The 26,089-nt window shown below is 41.1% G+C and overlaps 1 protein-coding gene across 2 annotated transcripts; it reads left to right on the top strand.

Annotated features, from left to right (window-relative positions):
* The first annotated feature begins 814 nt into the window (after nt 1–814).
* SMCO4 (single-pass membrane protein with coiled-coil domains 4) lies at nt 815–25,676 on the top strand. Of its 2 annotated transcripts, none has more exons than XM_017738205.1 (2): nt 815–921; nt 24,595–25,676. In XM_017738205.1, the coding sequence occupies exon 2, from the start codon at nt 24,727–24,729 to the stop codon at nt 24,904–24,906; it is 180 nt and encodes a 59-aa protein (XP_017593694.1). In that variant the 5' UTR covers nt 815–921; nt 24,595–24,726; the 3' UTR covers nt 24,907–25,676. The 2 variants fall into 2 exon arrangements, with proteins under 2 accessions (XP_017593694.1, XP_008634996.1); XM_008636774.2 differs by lacking the exon at nt 815–921 and adding an exon at nt 7,554–7,656.
* Nucleotides 25,677–26,089: the final 413 nt, after the last annotated feature.

Below are 26,089 nucleotides of genomic sequence, written 5' to 3'. Positions count from 1 at the left end.
AGGTGCAAGGAAGTTAGTTAATTCCTGCTCTCTTAAAAGTGTGAGCTTTTGGGTTTCTATGTACCTAAAAGTTCCTGACCACATTGTCATTAGAAATCTTGTAGAATTTCTCAAAAGGTAGAGCATGCCCCAAACAAATTATTCTGCATTAAAGTTCTGAAAGTACAAGCATAATGTTAAGTATATTAGCGACTTGTCAGAGGGCTTATTTTTCTAGTCCATCAGTATGCTGGTCAAAACTTAATGTAAATGAAATCGTGTGCAGTGATCTTGCCACTGCAGTTTCCGGTGAGTGTAGTTTTTTTTTAAAATGCATGTGTACTATTTAAGTAGCTACTTCATTGATGGGGGCTGCATTCTTGGGGCCAGAGGAGTTACATTGTGTAGTTTTGTGGTGAGATTCTTTAGGAATAAAAAGCTGCTAAGTACCTGCGTGCTTTCTTGTTTACTCATACACTGCATGAGAGGCATGTGCAAGATAGGGACCTTACTTCCACGTTAGCCAAGGTTCGGTGGGAGATGTTGATAAAACCAGCAACTGGAGCTGGATTTGTAGGTGGAAGATAGAGGGTAAGTGATTTGTGACACTGACTTTTGCAGTATGCAAGGAACTTGATTGTTAGGTTTCTCGAGTGGAGGTTGCTAACAGTGCCACACTTGTGTTTTCCCCTGTCTGTAACAGCTGCTTCTGTGACCATAATGCATTCTCTAATTGACTTATAAAAACGAGACACAATAGTATGGAAATTCAGTGAAAGTGTCAATCTTGAGAGTTTGAATTTTTTTTTTTTTTTAAATTAGGTAGTAACTATAATGCTGGGCTTTTCCCAGTCCTCTGCAGGTGCTTGTGGACCTGAAGGTAAAGGGACGCAGCAGAGGAGTCTGATTGCATGCAGAGTGGGTGGGTTCTGATCTGCTCAGGTGGGTATTGACTTCGTGTATTATGGCAGAAGGTCAGAGGAGACAGGTTTAGAAGGTTTTGTGAAATGGCCAGATGCGTGGAAGCAGTGGAAGCAGAACTCATTATTGGACTTACCAAAGCCTGCAAACCTGGCTAGAATGTGAACTCGTGACTGGTGCCCTAAGCCTTAGTGCCAGCTAACCTCTTACCTGATCCCTTTCATGATTTTTATTTTATCTTGTTTGGATTGCACATGTTTTCCATTAGACTTTTTCTCGTGATCCTTTTCTTTGCACTGGTATTTTTCTTTCCTGTTTACCCCCAGCTAGTCTTTGTCAGTTTGTCTGATTTTTTTTTTTAATTGTATTGTTAGATTTTTCTCCTGTGTACCACCTTGTTTACATTTATTCTTCCTTTATTCATTTCCTTACATTTTTCTACTTTTAACTCTTATCCTTAGAGGAATCAGTTTCACTCTTAGAGACCAGCTCTTTCTTATTGATTGCCAGCTGCTTTTATTAAAACTAATTTGCATTCTCTGCTCTTATTGTGCTAGACAGAGGACTAGTGATTTTGAGTAAAGCTCTTTCCCGAAAGGCTTTGCTCAGAAATTGTCTCTGTATTTCAGAAAAAGAGTGGAAAATAAAGAGCAGCATCAGTGCAAAAGCTGCTTCTGCCTAAACCACTGTTTTGTGTCTTTGTCACATGAAGAGTAGAAATGTGGCCTGCCCTGCTGCAGGCACAAATGACTTTTTCAGGCTGAAATGAGCTGGTGTGGTGAGGGGGAGTGCAGAATGATGTGGCCTTATGTTTACTTAGGTGGGTGCCCCTTAGACTCTGGCAGTAACAAACCCAGTCCAGTTTGATTGTGACTGTTCTGCCTTGGTACTGCTGTGATTTTTGATTTTTTTTTTCCATAGACTAGTCTAAAAAAGTTTATGAAGAATAAAGACATACTACAGTTAAAGAGCTGAAGAGCTGTGGTTGCATGATGGTAAACTTGGGGAAAAAAACTTAAATGAGAGGAGGTGGCTGGGTAGGCTTTAACACTCAAAGTACCATCTGCCCTCAGATAGGCTCTTTTGAGAAGGGTCTCTAATAAGGCTCCTCAAGCCTTACTAGTTGCTAAGAATAAAACCTTTGTGTTCAGGTCATGTTGATTTTGGGCTTTGTATCATGCTAGAGGATAATCATGGTTTGGATGTACCAGACCTCAGGGTATCTCCTCCCATCTCCTTCTTAGACTGCTTTTGGTTTATAAATTCGTCTTGCTGCTTTTTCACCCAATGTCACTTTGGTTTGGCACCTTGGCTTTGCTTGTATATTTGGAAAGGAGTTCTCTGACCATGGTACAGTGCTTCTTGTCAGGTCTGGAGGGGAGGTGTGTTATATAAATTTGTTATTAAAACTCTCTGTAGTGCTTTGCCTCTCAAATGTTTGTTCTTAGCATGGCTCTTTACTGGTAATTAGGTGCCAGAAGCATCATTGCCTCACGATAGATCTTTTACTTGACTTTGACACCCAGCTAGAAAAGTAACAAAAAGAAGGAAGCTGCAGGTCGGAGTTTTTACTTATAAAAGTGCACCCTCAAACACAGATCAGATACATGGCTGTCATGATACAAAGAAGATACAAGATCCCAGAGTCTTTTATTAGACTTACTGGTGCCAGTATAAAATACGACTCTGAGCCTGCAGTCATGCCACAAAAAGGCTCAGGAAATTCACCTGTGGTTGGTTGTTTTTGCAAATTTAAGTCTGCTTAAAGACCTATTTACTTACTGTGCTGGGTCTTGCCATCAACTCAACCTTCACAGCCTACTTTGAATGGAAAAACACGCAGTTAAACTCTAGCATGGTTTAGCACAAAAACTGCAGGATAAATGTGTCTGAAGTGGCTTGTGAGGTTTAGGTGTTAGTGCTGCATAGCATCAGAAAAACTCAAGTTTTCTGAATTCATAATTGTTACAGGAGAGGCTTGTATTTATACTGTTATAACTTGAGAAGTATGTTTGAAGGCTTGGAGTCTTAGAGTTGCTTGTGATGAAGTACTTTAGCATAGAGGAAAGGGCTGCATGTCAACTTTTTTGCCTTAATGTTAGGGTTTGATACTGTTACTCAAAAGTCTTGATGTTGGTTCTTGCTGCTGAATTATTATTTCAGTCTGCAGAGCAAACAGTTTCCCTCAATTGTTTAAGTCTTTCCCACAGTGGTAAGGTAAATACTTCAGAGTACAGGAAATGGTGTCTGTAAAAGTTAAGATTTGATCTGAAATCTGATTGCCTGAACTATTGCGAAGTCTTTTACACTTCTAAAAGTTGAGGATGACTTAGTTTTTTCTGCTGATAATTTATTTAGCATGTTAAACTCATTGTACACTAATCTCCACCAGAAACACTTTTGCTTTTCTTTTAAATCGCATTATAAATTGAGGAAGAGAAACAGAAATATTTGTATACAATCATTTTATTGTTTTTTTCCCATGTCTTCCAGCTATAGCACTGCCTTCCTGAGTTGGGAGACAGTGAAACCTTTATGTTCTGTGTCCAAACAGAACAAAATGCAGAAGCCAATAGTAGGAGTGAGAATCCATTTGACTTTTAAAACTCTTGCCTTTGTTAATTACAGGATGGGTTATTACTATTGAATATGATGGTTTGGGTTTTTTTTAAGACTTTAGTATGAGTTTTCAAACACCCCAAAAGAGCTGTAGGAATAAATTTTGGAGCATATGCAGTAACAAGTAGAAATATTCGACTTGGTCTGTGCATCTTAGCATTGATCTCCTCCTGAACTGATTACACCCCTCCTAACACACAGAGGGTGTAGCTGCACAATGCCTTGCAGACTGACCTACACTTCTCTGCACACCCTTCCAAGTAATAAGACAGGAGCAGGATCTTCTGTGTAAGCCTTTGAGCTTTGTTATTTCCGTGCTGTGCTCAGTGTAAAATGCAGGGCTGAGAGACTGGCCTTCTTTAGCTTAGGCACAGCATCTGGAGCTGCTTTGCATCTGATCCCCTCTGAACAGGAGTGAGGAGAATTGGGTCTGCTTGTGGTGTAGCACCCTGTCATACCCCATGCCTGGTTCTGGTAAATCAAAGCTGCTGACAACTGGCTTAGCTGGTTTTTTCATGTTCTCTTTGGAAAAAGATGATCTTTAAGGTCCCTTCCAACCCAAACCATTTTATGATTCTCTCTATATGTTCCTGAAATGCCCAAATGCCAGTGGGTGGTTAGTCCCAGCTGTCCTTTGTGACTGACAAAAATTTCTGTGTGGTTTGGGGAGGGATGTGATTTCTTTGGGGTGGGCTTTTAAAACTTTTTGTTCTGTGGTGGTTTTTTTGTTTTGTTTTTGTTTTGTTTAATTTTTTTTTTAGTTGGTTGTTTTGAGGTGTTTTGGGAGTTTTTGGAAGAAGGTACCTGTGCAGTCGCTGCTAAGCTTTTTACTTCTGGATGTGTTTTGGCAAAAATTGTTCTTGGTTGTTTTTTTTTTTTTCCAATGCCTTGCGGAACAGTTTAAAAAAACCCAAAACCCTGGCCCCAAAATGCTTTTCTACTTGATGCACTTCCTTGAACTTTTCAAGCACTTTGTGCTTTTGCAAGGATATAAACCTGGATATTTTATATATTCTGTGTTGCTGAACTAACTGGAAAATTTGGGGGGTTGAGAGATAGGAGCTTTGATGATAAATGCATTTTTCCCTTCTATAACTTTATCTGTATTCTCTGTGCTGGGCACTCCTGAAGGAGAAATTCAGTGTGAAGAGAGGTCTTGTGACAGTTTTGCCCTTAACAACCCTTAGAAGCACAGGAGAGGAAGAATTAAAGGAAAGAGCTGCAGTGTGCAAAGTCTGAAGAATTAACATCAGTCCCTTTTTCATGCAGTGGAAAGAAAAGAGTTGACTGGAGGAAAAAGTCTTTCCTGTGGTACTGGTAGAGAAGTACAGACAATATTTGAGACCTAGATAAGGCCTCACAAGCAGCAGAACTCACAGTGCAGAAGCTTTCTGGGCTGTGATCAGTGTTCTAAAATACAATTTACGAAACAGTCAACAAAACACATTTTCTAGGGGTTTCCAGTTAGTGAAACCCGTTCATATGCAAACTTCAAATGTATTTGATAATCCCCATATAATGCAATTCAAAAGTATTCTTAAGCTTAACCTTATTTTAATTAAAAAGAAGCATCATGGCAGAATATACCACATTGCATCTTTGCTGAACAGCATATACCATCTGGATAAATGACTGCAAACTTTGCCACATGGCATTTATTTGCTCTTGTACTTTATGCCAAATTTTATTTGTTGCTGGGTTGTTTTTTTTTTTCCTTGTGAAATGAGTGGGTACAAACCTTTTGCTGAATATTTCCATCCATGTTTTTATTCATTGTGTGAAAATAATACAATGCTCCGTTACCAAAACCAAATAAAATCAGGTTGTAGGCATGTATTGTAATGTCATCAGCATTTTTTTCCTGTCAGCATTTAATCCTTTAAAATGGATGCAAAGGTGTGTTTAGCTTGAGGAGGGATGTAGTGGCTTCCAAAATAAATGCTATTTATGAAAGTTTATTTCAAGTTGTCTGCAGGAAAGTGCAGACAACGTGCAAGGATCAGTTTTCTTTGGAACATACCTTTGGTAAATATATTTTTAACAGTTGCTAATCTGTTTCCTGCCTAGGAAACCAAGGAAGTCAAAGAGAAAAGGAGATTATGGACATATTTGTTATTCAATGCTGTGTTGTTTCTCTGACTTCCATCTCCTATGCAGTTAGAAGCTCTGCAGGAAAGGGATATGTGACTTGTGTTGAAAACTTACAGGTTTCCTGTTTCTCTGGGCATGTAGGTTTCTGGCTGAGCAAATTAACTTTTACTGCTGGGCTGTATCTCTCCATATTTTCCTTTGCCCTGGAAAATTTTTGGTCTTCACTGTTCCTGATCACCCCAGACAGTTGGCAATCTCTTCGTCCAGTCTCACAATACCGGCAGTGTAGTGGCACCAGCTATGTGCAAGTCCCTTTGAATTCTGCTGTCAGTTGTATTTCTTGTGAATAAAGTGTTTCAGAATTCCAGGGAGCCCTGAATATAAACGTATCAATTATGTGTCAACACAACAGCATCTGTCGTTGAAATTGGTATCGTTTATTTGGCATCAGCATAGCAAAGATTTGGCTGACAGCCAGAGTGAAATATTCCAGCAAAAGCTGTGGCAACAGGAGCCATCTCAGAAGCAATTCGCTGAAATTCAGGTGCTCTAACATCATCTTTTAATAAATTCTTAAGACATGAGGGACCTAAAGCAAAAAGCCTTTCATGTTCCCCATTCTTGTCTACTGTTATTTCTTTTTCATGTCCTTTTTTTCTTGTTATTCCTCTCTTGGAAGAGATACATACAAGGGTCTGGGATGTATATATCCCGTGATTTAATAACCTTTTTTGGCTTTCCCCTTCTTATTTCAACGTCATTTACGTAAGTTCCAAAGGAATGCAATCAGTGATGCCTGCTTTGGGAAGCCTTTGCTAAGTATGAAAGAGGCAGAGCTCTCAAAACTGGAGAGTAAGAAATTGCCCCTTGTAAAAGATGTGTATTTGGGGGGGTTGCGTATTTTTTATTTTCTGAATAACTTTGTCTCTTCCTTGCTTTTTCCTAGATATTTTTCTTAGATTTAAGTAAGTTTCTCATTCCCAAAGATGTATGTCAAAACAGTGATTTCAGAAAGTTAGGAAACCTCAAGTCCATAACACGCTCCATTTGCCATGGACATAACTGCCATGGTTGAGTACGTATTTTAGCATACCTGTGGGAAATGGGGAACTCAGATCACTTTTTTTATGGATGATCTTTATCATACTTCAAGGAGGTGAAGAGGAAACTCTTCAATTTAATGGTATAGCTTGTCACCTGGTTGATTCTGATACCTGTTTAAAAACAAAAACAGGAAGATCAGAGTTGGAAAGGAGAAAATATAGCAGAAAGACTCAGGATCCTGTAGCATATCCAAATGTTTACTTCATGCCTTTTTTACTGACTCTGGGCTCCAAACAGTCCCCCATCCTTTCATCAAATTAAAGCTTTTCTCTTGGGTGCTAAAAATCCATCCTTTCTAGGAAAGTGTTAAGAACAATACAGGGGTAAAAGTAGTTGGGAGAAAATACACATTGGATTTTCAGTGCTGGAGGAAAAGCTTGTAAAATAAAGATGAAATGGGGTTTTTTTAAAGGTTTTTAGGGTTTGGGGTTTTTTTTTTGTGGGTTCCTCCCCTCTTCCCTGAGGTTTGAAGTCGTATGAAGTTGAGTTTCTCTCAGAGAGAACAATGAAAAGGAGGGAGATCTATCATATTGTCTGCATTTTAAATGGGCTGGTTTCTCTTTGGTAGAAAATAAATAGTAAATTTGGATTAGCTCTTAACTTCCTACTCTCAAAAGAAATCACAAATCTAGAGTTAAGTAATGAAACCTCTTTAGGAAAATCAATGTAACCTTTATCCAAGCTCAATTTATTCAAGAGGTCAGCTTTGTTGCTGCCCAGGCATAGCTTGAATTTAATGATTAACCTCTTAATGACTGTTCATGTAACTTCCATCTGGTATTTTATATAAGCATAAGCCAAGATGATAACAGAATGCTGTAGCAGAGCAGTTATGTGCTATTCAGGGAAAATCTCATTCCAAATCCTGTATGCAGCATGCATCAGCCCCAGTGAAACTGAGTGAAGCCCATTAAGAAATCCGATTAGCTGTCTGCTCTCTAGGTGAGTTAAAATCTCTGTCCAGTGTGGTAATCAGTGATGTCTAACTGGTGGCTTATCTGGTAATAGTGCTGTCGCCTTTTATAGAGGCGCCTTTCTTGCAGTTCCACCTGACTTGTGTATTCATTTCAGCCACGTAGAACACCGACTGGCCAAGTGAGACCCTGTAATAAATTTTAAAATCCTTTTCAGAGCTGAAGCTGGCACTGTTGCGTTCTGTTGTGTTGCCCTTTGTTCCAGCAGGTTTCCCTGTGAGATCTGCAGGTGTCATGTAAGCGGTAGCAAACAAGAGGGGGGAGAGTGCTTTGTGTGAAAGCAGCATGGAAAAGTGCAGCATTAGGTTCAAGTTTCAAAGCAAAGTAATGTCAAGTACTAGTTAGTGTGCTTGCTCCAGCAGTAGTTTTCTATAGGTGAAAAGAAAAAGAAATATCATTTTGGGAAGAAATAATGAAAAATATTTCAAAAGTAGCTGTAGTTAATGTAATAGCCTGTAAAATCTTAATTGTTTTCCTGTTAAAAAGCAGAGTGTGAGGAAGTGCAATTCTAATGTCAGCAGTTTTTGATGTATTTATCTCCATAAAATACAGATCTGATGTCCCTTCCCTATCCCTATCATGTCCATGGAGAGACCTGGCTGAAACCTGTGGAGCACCGCAGTAGCAATCGAGATGAGCTGCCAAACCACTTTCCATCAGCTCTTGCCACATAAGTATAGTCCTGAATCTTTTGAAAGTGTTATCTGTTGGTAGTTGCTCCCCATCAGTGTTTGTTCATCTTCTATCTTTTCCTTTCACTCGGAGGAGGTGAATTTAGACTGCAGCTGTCTTGATGGTTGGGAGTTTCTTAATTGTTGTATGCTCTTTGCTTCCATCAAGTGGGTTCCATCAAGTTACTGTGATCTCAGCTTTGTACCTTATTTTGTATTTCATTCTAAACTTGCTGTTGTGAAATATATTAATATTCGGTAATTTCTGTTTAGGTTTATGAACAATCTTGAACTGTTTTTAGCGTCCCCAGCTGGTTGAAACTTCAGTGTGCCCTCAAGGAAAGTGAGGTGATACATATGGTACAGCACAGTAGATAAGAGGATGCTTCTCTCTTCCCCTTCTCACAAATCTGCTTTGTGTTTGTAGTTCTAGTTTCAAGTCTTGGTTAATTTGTGAAAAGAAATCTCACTTCTCTGTGGGAAAGAGGGGTAAGCAATGGCTGATGGCCTGTATCATAGGAGGAGTAAGCAGATCTAATACCTCCAGGCCTTTTAGGAAAAAGATGGTTCTCGGAGTCCTGCTGGAGGTGGTGTATATTGTCTTCACCTCAAAGTGCACAGAATGTGCTTGTTGATTCTCTTGGGTTTTGGAGACCCATGCTCAGGAGTATGGGTACAGTACGCTTGGTGTTATTTAGAATATTTAGGTTTTGGACAGGTTAGTAAGAGGCTCTGTTAAACCACTGCCTGGTTTTCTGCTCAGATATTTAGTTTATTTCCCCCTCTGTGTTGAACCTCCATTCCTTTTCTTAGTCTCCTCTTTTCTTCCCAGTTCAAATTAGTTGCAGTTTTGAAGGAAATAAGCATTTTCCTTTTCTTTACACTTAAACCAGAAATTCAAAGGACAAAATTCCCCTTCTTCACTCTCAGGAGTGAAGTGCTATTTTATAGTACTCTCAGATTAAATATTGGGGTTGCTAATCTACTTCTTGCACCACAGTTCTTGTTTGGAGCAGTATTTGCAGAACCATTTCAGTACATCTCACTCACTATTTTCAAGTCAGTACTGCAACCTTATGTAAGCCAGTCTCCATCCACTTAACTTCAGGACAAATATGGTGATTAATATTTATATAAAAGCTTTCATGTTTCCACAGTGAAATTGTCTCACTTTGAAAAGAAAAGGTGTCTTTTTCCCTGTTGACTTGGTGTGAAAAAGCTTGCAAAGGCTTCCAGCAGCACTGCATCCAAGACAGACATCAGCAGAAGAACTGAGGTCATCTTTAATTTGGTATTTCATTTTGTGAAATTGCCTACTCCAAGAGAAATAAAACATTTACATGTATATTAACCAATGTTTGCCAGCTCTTGGAATAAAGCCAGTTCTCTCAGGGCCAAACAAATGCTCTGAGTGAATGAGTAATAATCTGCTATTGTCACTCCTAATTTATGGATGAGTAGATAGAGCAATATTTGCCATTTTAAGTTGTCCTATTCACTTGAAAGACTAGAAATCATGATTAGCTGTTGGCTTGGAGTATCAATAGCATGTCTGTTTATAGCTGATTACTCAGTATAGCTGTTGCAAAAGTTCAAGACCTCCCCGCATGATAAGAAGTAATTGTGGAAGAAGATGAGAACACATGAAGGTTACAGATGTTTTGGGACACTAATTTGGAAGCCACAGCCAGAGGCTGAAGGATACATGGCATCTCCTCTTTATAAATGACATCCACGGTCTCCCTGTGCCTCATTTATATTCTGAGGAAATCTGTATCTTCTCATGTTAATAGAAAATTTAAAAATCCATGGATTCCCAAGATAATGTCTGCGTTGGCTTTTGTTGTTGATAAGTAAAAGGAGGGCATACTACTGATTATCTTACAATGATGTTTTCCTCTCTCTGAGCCTTTCCATTTGCTTAATTTTCCAACAAATGCAGGTAAAAACAGTTTTGGAAACTTTGTTTTACACATTCATGAGCATGCTTTTGTCATGAAGTTAACAGCAATCTTGCCATGATTGGGGTGAATAAAAACAGCAACCAGAGACTCTTTTGTTGAGAAAGAGGCATGTTTTTAATGGGAATACTTAAAATCCTACCTTATAAAGCCTGTATTAAATACTGCAGGGAGGCAAATAGCACAGCCCCTCTGGAGTAGGAGTTTATGGGAATGAGAGTCACTCTTGAGATTAAATTGTCCACAGAGTGTCCTGTGAAGTCTTCCATGAGGTCTCCTGACCGGTTGTGGAGGAGGCTGCTCCATCACACCTTAATACATAGGCAGGAGATGGATGAGAAATACAAACCTCAGCTGTCAGCCACTAATAGCAAAGACACACAGTGCAGAGGTGAGACCCATCACTGATGTCTGTCTTCTGTGATGGATGGACTCTTCCATTCACTTCTTTCAGTCTTTATTTTACTTCCATGCAGCTTTTCTTCTGTGTGCTGGTTTGTCTTTCTTTTCATTTTGTTTCTTTTCTTGTGCACTAAGGGGGCTCTCCTGCACTTTCTGTCTGGGCTTCATTATCTTGCTCACCTACTTGCACTGCATCATAACATTTTTCTTCCTTTCCCCCCACTGCATTAAACTTCCTATCTGTCATCTTGTCAAATGAAATAACAGCAAGAGTGGTCAGTGTTGATGTTGTGGATACCAGGATGTCCCCAGCCCAGGGTGCAGCCATTAATATTCTGTCTGTAAGCTGTGGAAGACAGTCTCTGAAGAGATGCCTAAGGACATGATTCCTCAGCCCTTCTGAAAGGTCAGATGTAGGACTTAACTTCTGTACTGTGTAGCCTTAGCTGTCACTTGGTGTTTGCAAGCACTTGGATAAGATTAAAAACAAATATATCCCTCTTTTGAGAGAAGGTCAAATAATACGTGATTCAAACCCTACGTGTACTGGATCATGGCAGGAACCTTTAAGCACCCATTCCCTGCACATGCACAGCTCCCAAAGCCATCCATGAGCCCCTGTGCTGACTTGACTTCCGCTGTTGGGGTTCCAGGAGCAGCTTGGTTTGATTGTTGAGTGCTGCTGTTGAAGTGACAAGAGGGATCTACTGCATACTCTAGTAAAATTATATATATATAAAATATATAATAATAATACACATAATAAATGTGGATGGTTTAAACAAGGGAGCAAAATGAGTTGTATTTTTAAGAGCTGGTCAGCAGTATCTTAATAAAAATAGGGGGTAAGGGAGAACTAACTGTACCACGATATGAACAAAAAAACCCCCAACAAAACACTAAAGGAAAAAAAAAAACCCCAAACCTAACAAAAAAGCAACACCCCAAAGAGAAGAAAACCCATAACCAATCCATCCAGCAGCTTGAAGCGATGTTTCTTGAAATTGCTTTAAAATATGAAAGTATTAAGATTAATCCAAATCAGTCTATACAGAGTAAGATAGATAGATATGTGCTTAGATCTCAGCAGCAGCAGGTGCTTGCAGTATTATAAATAGAAAGCAATACAAATTGAGGTGCTTATTAAATTTGCCTTTATGATGCTTTGAAGAATTGCCCTAGAACAGAAAAGAAAAATTACCAGAGGCTCTGGATTAGAAGGATGACTTAAATAGCTCTGCTGCCAAAGGAAACAGAACATAAACTAGAATAAGTGATAGACTTGTTCAGAAAAGGTTGTCTAACAGTGATTTGTCTCTAGCATGGAGAGGTTGGCCAAGAGCTTTGGAGGGATGTGATTGAACACAGGAGGGCTTAATGTTTTTAATCAGTTTTAATATGGTATTGAGTTTTAATATATTTTCCAGAAGATTGCACTGTAATCCTTTCTAGCACTTATATTTCTCAAGTTTTTCCTTGTTTCCGTCTTCTTCTTCCCTGAGCTGACAAGGCCTAATTCTGCAGGAAATGTTCATGTTTGTGAAATGGACTTGTTCAGAATTTTTGCTGCCTTTTTGGGTAAGGCCACGGTGAGGGTCCTGTATCTTATTCAGCATTTTCTAATATTCCTGAAACACTGTAGGGCCTTCACAGAAAAGTGGCTGAGCGTAGAAGCTAAGGAATCGTCAAGTAAACCAGATCAGAGCAACAGGCTGAACTGGCAGACTAATAAAAATAGAACAAAATCTGCAATGTCTTTTTCTTTAATGAGATACTCAAATTGACTTAATTTGGCGGGGAGCATATCAGGAAATCTTAGCATGGGAAAACAAGTATGTTTGGGATCAGCAAGTTTCCCTTTGTAAGATCTGCTATGCTACTTTTTAGTAACAAAGCACAGGCATCCTTGATGGTGGAGAGGAGGTCTACAGTGGCACAGTGTGGCTTCTGCACCCTTCTGGTTGGGTCACTGTCTTGGAAAATGCTGGCACAGAAACAGCAAGGGCATCTATGCTGGAAATGGTGATAACATGCGCAGATACAGAATAAGACAAGTCCTTATCATGGAGTGAAGGGGGAAAGGGAATGCGTGCAGACAACTGGACTCCTGGCTGGCACTGCACACAGGGGCTTACACGAGCTGAAGGGGCTGGTATGCCATTGCCAGTATATTTCACCTATCATTAGGAAACCAGTTGCAACTGTGTCCTTACGAGTTGCAGGAAAAAGACAGCTAAGGCAGGGCACAAGCGTGACTACCCTTGGAAAAATGCAGCAGAGAGTGAGGCTGATGTCTTGCACTAAACTTACTGGGGTTAATGCAGTATTGTGTATCACTGGTGACTCTGAGAGCACTGTGACTGTAGCAGATGGCTTTAAAAACAACCCGAGTGGAAAAGGAGGCTGTACAGGACCAAAGGAGAGGGGTGAATGTGAATAGTGTTGCATAGGGGGAGGTGATGTTTTGGTCTTGGTGAGTGCTTTAAAAGGAGGTCACTTGTACTGTACTGTGTTGAACCGTGGTACTGATCAATAGCTGTTCACAGAGTGTTGTAGAGGAACTTCTGAGACATCTTCCTCAGACTACCTGGGCTTGCTCATAATGGACTCTGTTACACACGTGGCTTCACAGCATTTGCTTTTGCCTCTAAGTTTTTGAGCTGGGGGAAAGTCTTGGCAGTAGAACTGTAAATAAGAATACATAAATATGTGGTGCAAGAACCAGTGTTGCAGAGCTGATGAGGCAAAACAGGTTTGTGTTTATAGGGTGGCTTTGCTGAGAAACTTCCTTTGGTTAAACTGTGCAAAACCTTCTTCTGTTTGTAATTTTATTAAGTCTTAATTAAATTTTCTGCATTTAAATTAGTTTACATTAATGTCTTAGTATGTGTATATTGACAGACACTAACAGGGATTTGATCAGCCTAATCCAGCTGTATGTAATTATGTGCCTCCCCCTTAAATAATTATAAAGAGTCTGTCAATCATGGCAGGAAAGCCGACTTGCTTTATTATAATGTGGGATTGTTTAGTGAAATGTAGTAAGACTTCAGGTTTAAGCTGGGGAGTAAACAGAATGAGATTTTACCGAGACCAGTAGTAGGAAGAAAAAAATCCCCACCCATCCTGTGTTGTGAGTCTCAGTTCTTATCTTCCTTCCCCCCACCCCCCTCAAAAAAAAAGGTGTCTTGATTGCATTGTTTTCACACTGATGTTGAGAACGTTTGTGTAACTGAAAGGAATTTGGGAGATGTTGCAGTGCGTGTGGCAGCGGCCACTGCAGCAGAGCATTCAGAGGACTGGTGAACAGGCCTCCAGAACACAGAGGTCTGAGTCTCACCCCGCGGTTACGGCGAGTTCCCACGTCCCTAGTGGTTCTTAGTTTACCTGTTTAAGTTTATTGGTTCAGGACTTCTCCACCCAGTTTTATGTATAAGTTCACGTTTATGTATTTCCCCTAGTTGCTTACATATTAGTTCTGGAAAGTTCTCCCTTCTTTGACGTCCCATTGGCCTACTCATATAATTCCCTCCCTTAAGTCGTCCCTATTGGATATTCCCCTGTTATCTCCTCCTCCTCAGTCAATCCCCATTGGTTGTTTCCCTTTGTTCCACCCCCATATAATATGTTCTGTTCTCTCTCACTCCCTTGCCTTTGACCCTGGATCCTCCTCTGGCAGTAGACCGGCTGGAACTCATAGGAAAGACCCCTCTCTCATCCTTTGCCACTGCGGACGCTTTTACACCACCTTTGTTTGGGGCTCGCTCCTTGTGAAGGAGCCAGCTTTTCCTGCAGGCTGCAGCTGACCCCTGCCTGCAAGCTGACCCCTGCCCCCAAGGACGTCTGCAGCTGGACACTCTGTGGCTTCAGGCAGCTCCAGCAGTGTCAGGGAAAGATGCAGATTTCTGGCTGCTGGAGGAAGAGCTTTAGCCTAAAGCTGTAGTGCTCTTCCAATGTAAGGTGGAAGCTCTTATTTCATTCACTGATGACTTGATTATCCAGATCAAATGAGAGTGTGTAGAAGGCAGCAGAGGTGGGAGTGAAATCTGCCAAATGGCAGCACTGCAAGAGCTCTAAAATAAAGCTTGGAAAGCAAGTCAAGAGGGGAGTAACACAGGTACCCACTTCATCGGTTGTATTTGGGTTGATTGCTGTGTGATTTAGTTGCTCTCTAGTGTAATGCAGTCCTTCCCTGGCACATCTAGAAGCAGGGAGAGACAGGCATGTTGCCAGCAGTCTTTCCTCAGCCTCCTACTGGAAAACTGTCTGTGCCAAGAAAAGCTTGAAAAACCAGAACTTCAGACAAGCCCCGAAGGGGATGAGTTTGAGATCTGAACCCATCATTCAGTGTGTTCTGGCATTGCATCAGGCTTGCTTTAAATCTGTGAATACGTCTAAGCTACTGTATAGAATAAAATCGTAAGTGCTGTTGCCAGTGCAGTGCTGTCCAGTTTCCCCTGTGGGACTGTCAGGGTGAATTTCAGGAACCCAGGTACACACCCATCTTGCTTATTCCTGTGCCAGATAGTTCTGTATGTTTGAGCTGGAAGAGTTGAGATTTCCCTTTGTGCCTTCTGAAGAAACAAACTGTTTCACAAATAGCTTTGATCCTGCATACTGTGACACATACACAGATTGTCTTGTGGTCAGGAAGTACACATTTCTGGATGTTCCAGATTTCTGCTATCTTGGGACTGTTCTTCCAGCTTTTCTCTCAGTCACTCTGCATCCTTCCCCTCTCCAGAGCACACACGTACACACACACCCCTGCCGCCTAGGCTCAGCTCTTACCTCTGGTTTCTGTGGTTTTAGATTTAAATTCCATCCTTGCTTGCTCTGGGCATGGGTTTAATGCCTGCCAGTCTTTAGCCTGGACTGAGTTTTCAGTGCCGAAGTTTTAAAGACAGTAGAATCGTAATGAAAAGCAATGACGGTCCCTCAGCTCCCTGTTTGCATTACAAAACTGTAACATCAGGCTTCGGACTTGCTGGCGTTGTGCCTGGCACATGCCTCGGGGATCTGTCTCAAACGCGTTTATAGTGATGCTGTCTCACTGAGTGACTGTGTTGGGAACCCCTTAGTTTGAGCAGGGGAAGCAACAACCAGACCTCATGTAGGAAGAGTGTGTTTCCCATCTAGGTCGTCATCATTTCAGAAGATGAGCGCTGCTACCCTCTGGTGACAGTTCATCTTGAGGTGTGGGCAGTGACACTCGAGGTCTGGGTGGGCTGACGCAGCTGGACTGGAAAACAGAAACATCGTTTTCACAACAGATCCTGTTGCTGCCCGTTTTGGCGGATGCCAGACTCTGGGGGTTGGTCTGGGAAAGCAGCACTTAAATTTTGAGGAGCTCTGGCACTAGTGACTAGTTTATTATTTATTTAGTGTAGCTGTTTAGAAACTGAATTTCTGTAAATACAGTGGAAAGATAAATATTTTGTATCCAAAGGAGCCTTGTCAGGAACAGCTGAGAAAATTACCTTTTATGAAAACAGCTGAGCAAACACATAATACCAAGTCATATGCTAGGCATTGTGGTTTAATGCATTTATGTGCAAGATCATCTGTAGTTGTAAAGATATGAATGGCAAGCTCTTCTTTTACAGCCTCCCCTAGGACTTGAATTCATGCAGTGGCAGAAATTACATGCTTATTTTTCTTGTGTTTTCAGTAAACATTAGTTGTATTTCTTCATTGGACTGCCTGTTAGAAAAGTTGTCGTGATGTTGGTTCTCTACCAGGAAAAATACGGGTTATTTATCCACCTGTTCATGGAGCGAAAGAAGTTGCCTTTTTATTTATTTTGTTTTAATTGCATTCTGCTAAGTTTCTTTGCTGCATTCAGGGCAGATAGGATGGCACTGCACATCTCCTCGCCTCTGTTTAACAATGCCTCCCCAAATGCTGAGATCCTTGGCTCTTTGTTTCTAATGGAGATTGCTTGCTATACCCGAGTCCTTAGAACTGTGAAAATCATATAGAAATAGCTTTCTCCTTTGGCAGCTTTGCTCTCTCTGACTTTCTGGCAGCATTCAGTGATGGCTTTCATTTTCCAAATGCTGTGAGTAGTTTGGAGACTCTCAAAGCTGCATTTACAGTAAATGTGATGTTGCAGTAATGATGGGTCAATTCAGCTTTAGAAAAAAAGCCACGACCTCTCACTAAAAAATAATGTTAAACTGACTTCAAACAGAATCTTAATATTTCCATATTGCTACATGTATAATTAAAAGCTTTCACCCTTGAAAACAGGGTTCTTTTGATTTGCTAATTGTAATTCTTTGCTACAGTCAAATAGACTGAGGTAAATTTTTATGATATTAAGAATTGGCCTCATGCTGTAACGTGAAAATCCATTTTTCACAGAGCAAAAATTTTTCTCTTAATGCTTTTCTTCATTTTTAACAGACTCTGAAATCATGACAGTGTCACTGAAAGAGAAGAGCTCAAATTTAGCATTGCAAGCATTATCTTCAGGTATGCATCAGTTCTGTGCAGCTTCAGTTTAAAAGGAGTGGGTGACCCAGAGCATTTTGATCATGGAGAAGGAAAGTTATTTTTTTTGGCTGTTGCTGCGGTCATTGATCATTTTGTTAGGGGATGGCTTGTACAAATTAAAAATTGGGATTTTTTTAAGCAATTGATAATAAGTTCCCCTTTTTAGTGCTTGCACAGAACTGTGTTTCAGTACCATAAGAAACTCTTCTGTAGCTGGAATATTCACTTCATCACGGAGCTGCTTTTGTGTTGCTCAGAGTGGGTTGTTGGGGAGGTTTGGGAGAGGGATGGAGGATGTGACTAGGATTGAAGTGTTTTGCTAATCCTTTGGGCAGGCCCAATCTTTAGGGTTCAGCACTCTTGGTCAAATTGGCAAATCTTTGCTCTGTCACCCACACAAGTGATTGCATAGAACCGGTCAAATAATGAAGATTTTTTAAACTGTAATTTTTCATTTAGTGTTAAAAGTGAAGTATAGTAATTGTGCTTGAATGTGATGGAAGTACTGCTGGACAATTACTATTGCAGTTGTGTAAAAACTGTTAAAGTCAAGCTTTTTTGCTTTTTTTTCTTCCCAAAAAGCTTCCTACATAGAGCCAGGCTTGTAAGGCACTGGGTGCCTAATGGGTCTGACACAAACACCGGGGCAAGTTTAGCTTCTGTCTCTGCATGGGAGATGGGTGCAAACTGGTCCATGTGCTCCTGCAAGTTCTACCTGGGTAATAGCCACACAAAGCGATGAAGATGTTCTTCAGAGAAGATGTAAGGGTTGTTATTTTCTCCCGTCTGCCAAAACAAAAACAGAGTAAACAGAGTTGACCCTGGGTGGATAGAAATGCTGTGTGCAGAACTGTACTCTGTGGAGACCTCATCTAGAGCTCCATGCACCGGTATTCTTGCTTGCACATCCGTTCCAGACTCCTACTGAAATACTTTTCAAAATTCCCATTTAGTTGCATGTCTAATCTGGCCAAATCACCTTTGAAATCGGTGACCTTGCTGATGCTATTCCTGCAAGGGACACACCTTAGAGTTTCATGAAAGAAAATTCCCCATCCAAAATGTGGTATGTCACCTCAAGGTAAAATCAGTTACAGAGTAATGATAAATAAATCTGTGTTCCATGGAGAAGAAGCCTGGAGAAGAGGCGGCTCAAGGGTGACCTTATCACTCTCTACAATTAGCAGGGAAGAGGTTGTAGCCAGGTGGGGGTTGGTCTCTTCTCCGAGACAACCAGTGACAGGACAAGAGGACACAGTGTTAAGTTGCACCGGGGAGGTTCAAGCTCTCAGTAGGGAGAATTTCTTCTCAGAAAGGGTGATCAGATATTAGAATGGGCTGCCCAGGGAGGTGGAGCCACAGTCACTGGAGGTGTTTAAGAAAAAACTGTATATGGCATTTAGTGCCATGGTCTGTTTGACACGGGGATGTCTGGTCATAGGTTGGAGTCAGTGATCTCAGAGGCCTTTTCCAATCCAGCTGATACTGTGATTCTGTGGGGTAGCCTAAAATAAGACTTGGCCTTTATTAAATAATACCCATGGTTTGTGTTACAGTGTTACATGCAGTTCAGTCATTCATTAAAAAAACCCAAAACATTTGCCGGGTTTCAAAGGTAGGAAATAATGCATCTCTGTTGCTTGGACCCCACTTTTATTAAGGATAGAAGTAGGAATGATAGCACTTCAGCTGATTTGTGGGTTCTGGGCTCCCCATGCTGGCTGAGGCAGCGTGTCAGGGTTCCTTCTGCTCTGTCAGGAGCTGCCATTTCCTTGCAGTGGCCACTGGCTCGGCTGCAGGGAAGCTGAAGTTCTGTGAGGTAAAGGGCATTAAAGCCTTGTGTGTAGGAGGCCCTACACTGCTGCTGTGGCTGCACAGAGCCCCTGTGTCCATTCTGCTGGGACTGCGCAAGGAGAGGGCTCTGTGCCGTGGCCTGGGGCTTCAGCAGCACTCAAGGAACAGTCCTGTTTCACTGGTGGGAAGGATGATCTTTGTCAGAGGTTGGGGAGTACTCCTGTTTTAATGACCACACAGTGCTGAGCAGTGGTTCTCTGCTGACCAGGCTTCCTTTTGCCCCTTGGGTCTCTACCTCCTCCTCTTTCCAGCTCTTGGGCCCAATGGTTTTTCCAGCCTCCATGCAGCAGCTCTGGCTGCACGACCCTCAAGTAATCAGCCCAGCAGCAAAATGAAATAACAAGCTGATAAGCTTGATTGGTTTGGGGTCTTCTCAACTCTGATGCTGGCATGGCTTGGTGATTGGGAACTACTGGTTTGGGGGCTTTTCAATACTCAAATAATCTGAAGAGTATTGTCTGCTTAGATGTCTTGTGTCTTTTTTTCCAACTGCTGGCAGGCAGTCTGAATACTGTGTGTCCAGATTGTCTGCTGGTTTGTTGTTTGATTTTATTTTTAATGTCTCAGTAACATCCATGCCCCTAAGGGAAAATTTAAATTACAAAAATTAATTCCTGTCAGATTGTTTGTTTGAATTTCAAGTTGTTTTGCTGTTCCAGCAATGTTGCAGTGTTGGTAGCAGGATCATGAAGCCAGGTTGATCCAAATTGGCTTGCAAACACTTGTAATTTTGGATTTGGAGAAAAATTAGTCAGTTTAACATGGTTAATACATTCATGCTGTAAGGTTGGTGATAGTAAGTTCGTTAGACATCGAGACATGCAATTACCCTAAGTGCAGATAAACAAAATCTTTTGTGCATGTGTTGCATGTGGAAGGATATGCAAATTTGCAATACTCCATGAGCACTGGCGTAGCCGGAGTCAAGGCTGCCATTCAACCTCGCAGGAATAGCCATGTGTGGTGTGAGGAGCTTTTAACTGCAAGTTACTGAGGGTCAGGGTTAATTTTACCAAAAAAAAAAGGAGCCAACAGACTGCCATTGATCTGGTTGGAAGACTGCTGGTATGTTTTGAAGGATACCAGTCCCTACAGGTTCCACTACAGACTACTGGTATAAAACTACCCCTGCTTAGCCGCAATTGACTTGCTGTAAGATGCTGGCAAATACTTCAGCAGTGATATGAGTGACTTCAGTGACTCAGTCCACCAATTCATGTTTTCAGGTTTTGATGTTAGCTCTGCAGAAACAATTCAGAGTAACTGAACCCAGAAGACAGAATGAAGAGCACTTTTGTATATAAAAGCAACGTGGATGATGGGCAAGGGGGAATGTAATTGCTCTAGTAGGCAAGCCACAATACTAAATTTGTGAATTTGTATTATATTGAAGAACAATGTCTTTAGGTTTCTCCTCAGTAACCTGAAAATTTTTAATTTTTTTTTCTTCTGGAAACCTTAGCTCTTCAGTATCAAGCTGCAGTAGGCTCTGTGAGATGGGTGTTTCAAATAATTTTACCAAGTCAACACTCATTTTCTTGAGTTGGCAATCAAGATTGTTTCTTTCTAGCCAGCAAGTTCCTGCTTTTGGGGGAAACTTTGCTATAGTGAACTTAAAAATAACCTCATCACCCCATGCAATTTTATTATCGAATTCGAAATTTCAAAATTGATAAAAGTAAGGTGAAGTTACCATGTCTGGGTAGTGCCAGGCTGCTGTCACAGTGTTGTGGACTACAGGTTTTAGACTCTTCTAGAGTCTGTTAATCCCTTCTGTTGCTGTTCTACTTGTGTCCCAGTTGAGGGAGTTGCTGACTTTCCAGTTAGGGCAGTAGTTGAACCAGTTTGGTGATCACTTCCCCCCCCTGAGCAGATGTTTGGGCCAGTGGAGCAGTTCATAGCAACGGGAAGCAGCCTTAGGAGGATGGGATGTGTGCAGCCTGTGGCAGTGAGCCCTGCCCTGTTCAGGGGAGACTGGCATGAAAAGGAGACTCAGCTTCTGTCTGAAGAGGAAAGGTGGGCTTCCAGTTCTTCTGCAGCTGGTCTAAGGTAAGAGTTTGCACAAGACTGAAGTACCTGTGGGACATCACTTTCTCATTGACCTTTTGATAGTGACTTGCTCTGAGATGTTTTAAATGAGCAGTGCTAATGAGACTGTTAATTACACCCATCCCAATGCTGTATTTCTTCCTTCCTCTCTTCACTGGCATTCAGCCTTCCCTGAGCACAAGCAGGGTGGTTGCTGGATGAGGGAGGATGTAGCTCAGTAATGTCAGATCATTTGTTCTCATGGACTGTGCACGCCACAGGGAACAAGACCCTAATTTTGTAATGCTGCCCCTGTCAGTGCCTTGATGTGCGTTATGGATCTGTTTCTTTCTTCCCATAATTTTCAGTAGTCAGTGGAGTCCACGGGGGCTGGTAAGAGGCTTGGCAGTGGAAGGGGATAGCCGTGGCACTCTTAATGTGCTTGTACAACATGGGCTGTAGAGTTTCCTCATATCCAGCTGAGCACTGGCTTTTCAGGGCTGTTTCATTCCAGGATGAACATAGCAGAATCTACAACATCCTGGACTTTTCCTGTGGGGAAGTGTTGTTTCTTGCAGCAAATGTCCAATCCTGGCAGTCACGGCCGGGCACCTGGCGGCAGCAGGACCCTGGCAGCAACTTGCAGAGATTCCCCACTTCCATTTTATGGTTCAGTTAAGATGAACCCTAAGGCTCATTTCTTTGAAAACTCTGGGCCAGTTTCTGTGTGAGTCCATCTCTACCAGTAGCAAAGCCAAGTAACACAGTCTACTGGAAACTTATTTGGAGATTGATGCCAGATTCCCAAACTGGAGAGTGTCAGCTTGCAATTCAAGTGGTGCTGACGTTTGCAGGAAGGCTTTCTGTTCTAAGCCATCAGATGTTAGCCAGTGTATGTAATTAACTTGGTATCATTCTGCTTCAGAATGAAATATTCATTCAAAAGAGATTTTAAAAAACTATCCTGGTGTTTTTAATGTCTGGGTAGTAAGTGATGCTGCACAGAACAAGACATACATTTATTGTTAGAGAGATTGGTTTCATGGCAACTCCTCTTTGTTCCCAGAGGCTTTTGCTGTCCATCACTTCTTGGGTCTTGTGGGTAATCCAGATACAAAACCCGCAGACGTACATTAACAGTGGAAACAGAAAATAATACCAAAATACAGCCTGAAATGCTCTGGTTGGCTAATTATGCTGGAGAACAAATGTAAAACTTTATTTTGCATAGTAGTTTTTCTAGAGTTTGGTAATGAATCTTGTGACCAGAGCAGGAGAGGGAATGGAAATGGAAGGGATAAAAGATTTGTTTTTGCTCCAGAGGAAATTCAGGAGTTAATTAGAGAAGTGATAAAAAACAACACCAGACCAGAAACCTATGGCTTGCAGAAGGTGTAATACCAAAAGCTCTGCCCTGAGTCAGGGAGAGAGTTGAGGATTTTCTGAGAAGAAGGTTACAAAAGTTTAAAAATTAAGTAGTCCCATAGATTAAAAGATTGGAACAGGGTGTTGTGTGGTTGCTCTATCCAGTTCCTGTTTACCTCCCCCTCAGGAAGTTCATTGACCACTTCTGGTCTCTAAATCTGTTACGTATTTTAATTCTAATGCCGCAGTGTTCAGAAGGAATTGATTCTTCTTAAGATTTGAACTTTATTGTTTCCTCTTTTGAAAAATATCTCAGGCACCAAAATTTCCCTTTCCTGCTGTATCAAAACCGAAATGAAGGTTTGCTTCAGAGTGCAAGCTGAATTTGCGAAGTTCATGATCAGAAGACTTCCTGAAGGATGTGGGTACAGGGGATGCAGGATTGATGAATCCAGCTGAACACTGAGATCTTGTCATGCTTGAGCCTTTTTTTCTGTTGGGAGTGGGGATTTTTATTGTTGTTTTGGTTTTGTTTATTTGTTTAGATTGTATTCAGGATGGACCATATAAAGCCACAAGTATTGATGCTTTGCCTTGTTGCTGGTTGTCTGGTACCACAGGGTTGCTGTGATAGTTTGATCGCTTCCATTGGTTCAAGTTTAGCAGAGTTATTCCACATTGTACCTTAAATGATGCAAAGTAATTGCCTGGATGAGATTCACAGCAGGCAGGTTGTTACCTGTGAGAAAGGATGAAAAGTCCTTTGTAGCAGCACATAACCTTTAGGTGAGGATTCTTGTTTTGTATGTGAGTGTTCTTAGTTCCGTTTTGCTTTTGTGATCAGGGTGACAAATGAGATTGAGTGGTAACACCAACAGAAAGCATCCCACTCTCAGTGAAACCTCCTCTTGTTTTTTAAAGAAGTAGTCATAAGACAACTTTCAGCATCGACCAGAGATTTCATATCAAGAGGAAATTGTCTGGGGTGAACTGAGCTTTGCAGCTGTGCTTGTTGACACATGCTTCTCACCTACAGCAAGCAGCACATCAAAATCATCTTTATATTTGGATATAAAGAAGAGGGAAAGAAAAGAGGAAGATGCAGTAACCCACTAATTTCTACATATATTTTCTTCCAAGTATATTAGAGTGATGGAAAAACCTGAGTTCGTAATTTACTTCAGTTCAACTCACATGGCCTGTGTCCAGCTGTTGTGCCACAGCAGAACTGGGGGATGTGGTGGAGAAGAATACAAGCAATGGCTGGCATCCACCCTTGCTGCACAGTCAGGGAATTGCACAGCTCTAGGCAGCTCAAGGGCAAAAATTTTGGGTATGGAAATACTAAGGACCTGCTAATACTCCTTCCAGAGAGGCTTTCATACTATGCTGTGTTTTTGCTAATCTCACATTATAGATTCTTCTGTATTTAAAAAATGTCTAGGAGATGCTTTAGAACAACTACCTTCCACTTTATTGATGACTGCTTGTCTACACCAGTGATTTGTTAGCAGACTAGTTATTGCTTGGGCTTTTTTTCGTCAATATCAGCTGCAATAAGAGGACAGCACTGAGTCATGTTATGATTTAGACTTTGTTCTATGGCAGCAGAACCAGAAGTATTAAATTAAGCAGCTCTTTCTCCCCATTTCTTCCTGTTGGAGTACCCTTTATGCCAATAAATACCTGTTGTGGATGATAAACTCTTGTGGCAGGGTGTGTGCTTGCCCCTCCTCGTTCTGCAGGTTTGTGGGGAGCCATAGCCCCTGAGCAGGGAGCTTGGTGCTATTTCAAGGAGGGGCAGCCGGGACCCTGTGTTGATGCAAGACTAATTCATATTATTAAACTTTTAGCTGTGTTACCTTGTTTGCCTTGGAGGATAAAATATATGGTGCCAGGCTTTGTTTCTGGCTTAACAGAGTGCAAGTTCTTGGGCTGATATGGCTCTGGTTTTTTGGGGGGAAGTGTTACGTGGATGAGCTGAACGCCATGGTTCTGTTTCCTTGAAAGAAGCTGCACTGGTGTCCATTGGAAGAAAGATTTACCACGTGGAGCTGCAAATGGTTTTAATGACTGGAATGTGTGTAGATCTTGCTCAAAAGAATTGTTTTTTTTTTTCTATTGCAGTTTCTTGCACAGCCAGCCACTCAACGGAAAAGGAATTCTTCAGCCTCTTGTTTCAAAAGACCTTGGACAATTTTCTGCTGTTCCACACCCTTTGGTCCCACATTTCAGCAAAAAAAAGATCTAAAGAGGAGGATGAGGCAGCTTAGAGGAAAACCCAAAAAAGAGACCTCCAAAGATAAAAAGGAGAGAAAACAGGCAATGCAAGAGGCCCGGCAACAGATCACCACTGTGGTGCTTCCCACGCTGGCTGTCGTAGTACTGCTGATTGTTGTGTTTGTTTATGTAGCGACTCGTCCAAATACAACTGAATGATGCAGCTTTTCAGACTCTCTAGCTTTGGGATATTAATTTTACCAAGAGCCAAAAGGAACTCTCTGCCACTCTTTTAGTACTTTGCAAAGGAACTTGCTGGTATTTTCAGTCTTTCTCTTGGTTAAGGTCCCGTGGATACTCTTTAGGAATGTAACATAAAACGTATTAGTGAATGTGCCAGTACGTTTTATGGTCCAGTTATGTGCCTTTCAGACTTTTAAAAATGGTGTTTTTCTTAAAGCTGTTTGAAGCTCTATATTGTAAAAGGAAATCGTGTTCTGCTATAAATTTGTAAAAAATCAGCTTTCAGCTTTTATCACTGTTATGGATAATGTTGCTCCCATGAGCTCTTGTATGTCTATTTCAGAACTTCCAAAGAAGTACATTTCTTCTTTGTACTTAATGTCATATGAAGTGCTTTGATTCAGAAAGGATATATTTATTTTTTGAATAAAAGAAGTCTTACCTGGAATCTTCAAATTATTTTGAAAAAAAAAGTGACATTGTGAAAGCCTACATTGTATAATAATTTTTTCATCAACCACTATATAGTTCACTCAAAAAGAATTCCTTTTTGGTGCGAGATGCCGTGCAAAGTGAGTACTTCAAGATCTGCTGGAGGGAATCTTACAGAATTTGGAAAGGGAGATTCTGCCAGGTTATGGTGAAGTAACTAATAACAAACTACATAAACACAGATAATTGCTTATCTGAATGTTCAATATTTGAAACTGTGTAAGTGGCAATAAAAATAGGTGGTTTTGCATACAGCTCTTGATTATTTCTTTCATTAAGGAAGGAAAAGTAACTTTGGTCTCTGATCTGTTTGCTGAGGTGAAGTGCTGTCCTTTGGCATGCCCCCATCCCCTCATTGGAAGGAAGCTGTGAGCACAGCTTGGGCAGTTTAATTCTAGGAACTCAAGCTACAAATTCTCATCAAAATGCCTCCATGACCCTGTATTCTACTACAACCCTTTCTCATCCAGATATTTTAAGGCATTCAATAGGCATTAACCTTCAGAAGATTTTGGGGAAGGAGATTGAAAACTGTTTCTTCACTGCTCCTTAAATGCAGGCCAAGCAAGGAAGAACATGATGCTACAGTGCACTGGAGCATGGCAGGAACTACTTCTGTGCTGAAAACTAAATACTCCTTGAGTCTTTCCCTCACACGTAGTCTTTC

The sequence above is a fragment of the Corvus brachyrhynchos genome, unplaced genomic scaffold (assembly GCF_000691975.1).
Source record: "Corvus brachyrhynchos isolate BGI_N302 unplaced genomic scaffold, ASM69197v1 scaffold117, whole genome shotgun sequence".
NCBI lineage: Eukaryota > Metazoa > Chordata > Aves > Passeriformes > Corvidae > Corvus > Corvus brachyrhynchos.
The sequence above is the reverse complement of the archived record's forward strand: the minus strand, read 5'-3'. Positions and strand labels throughout refer to the sequence as shown.

Excerpts from the sequence above, each read along its gene's own strand:
- SMCO4 (XM_017738205.1), top strand. The coding sequence starts at position 24,727 with ATGAGGCAGCTTAGAGGAAAACCCAAAAAAGAGACCTCCAAAGATAAA.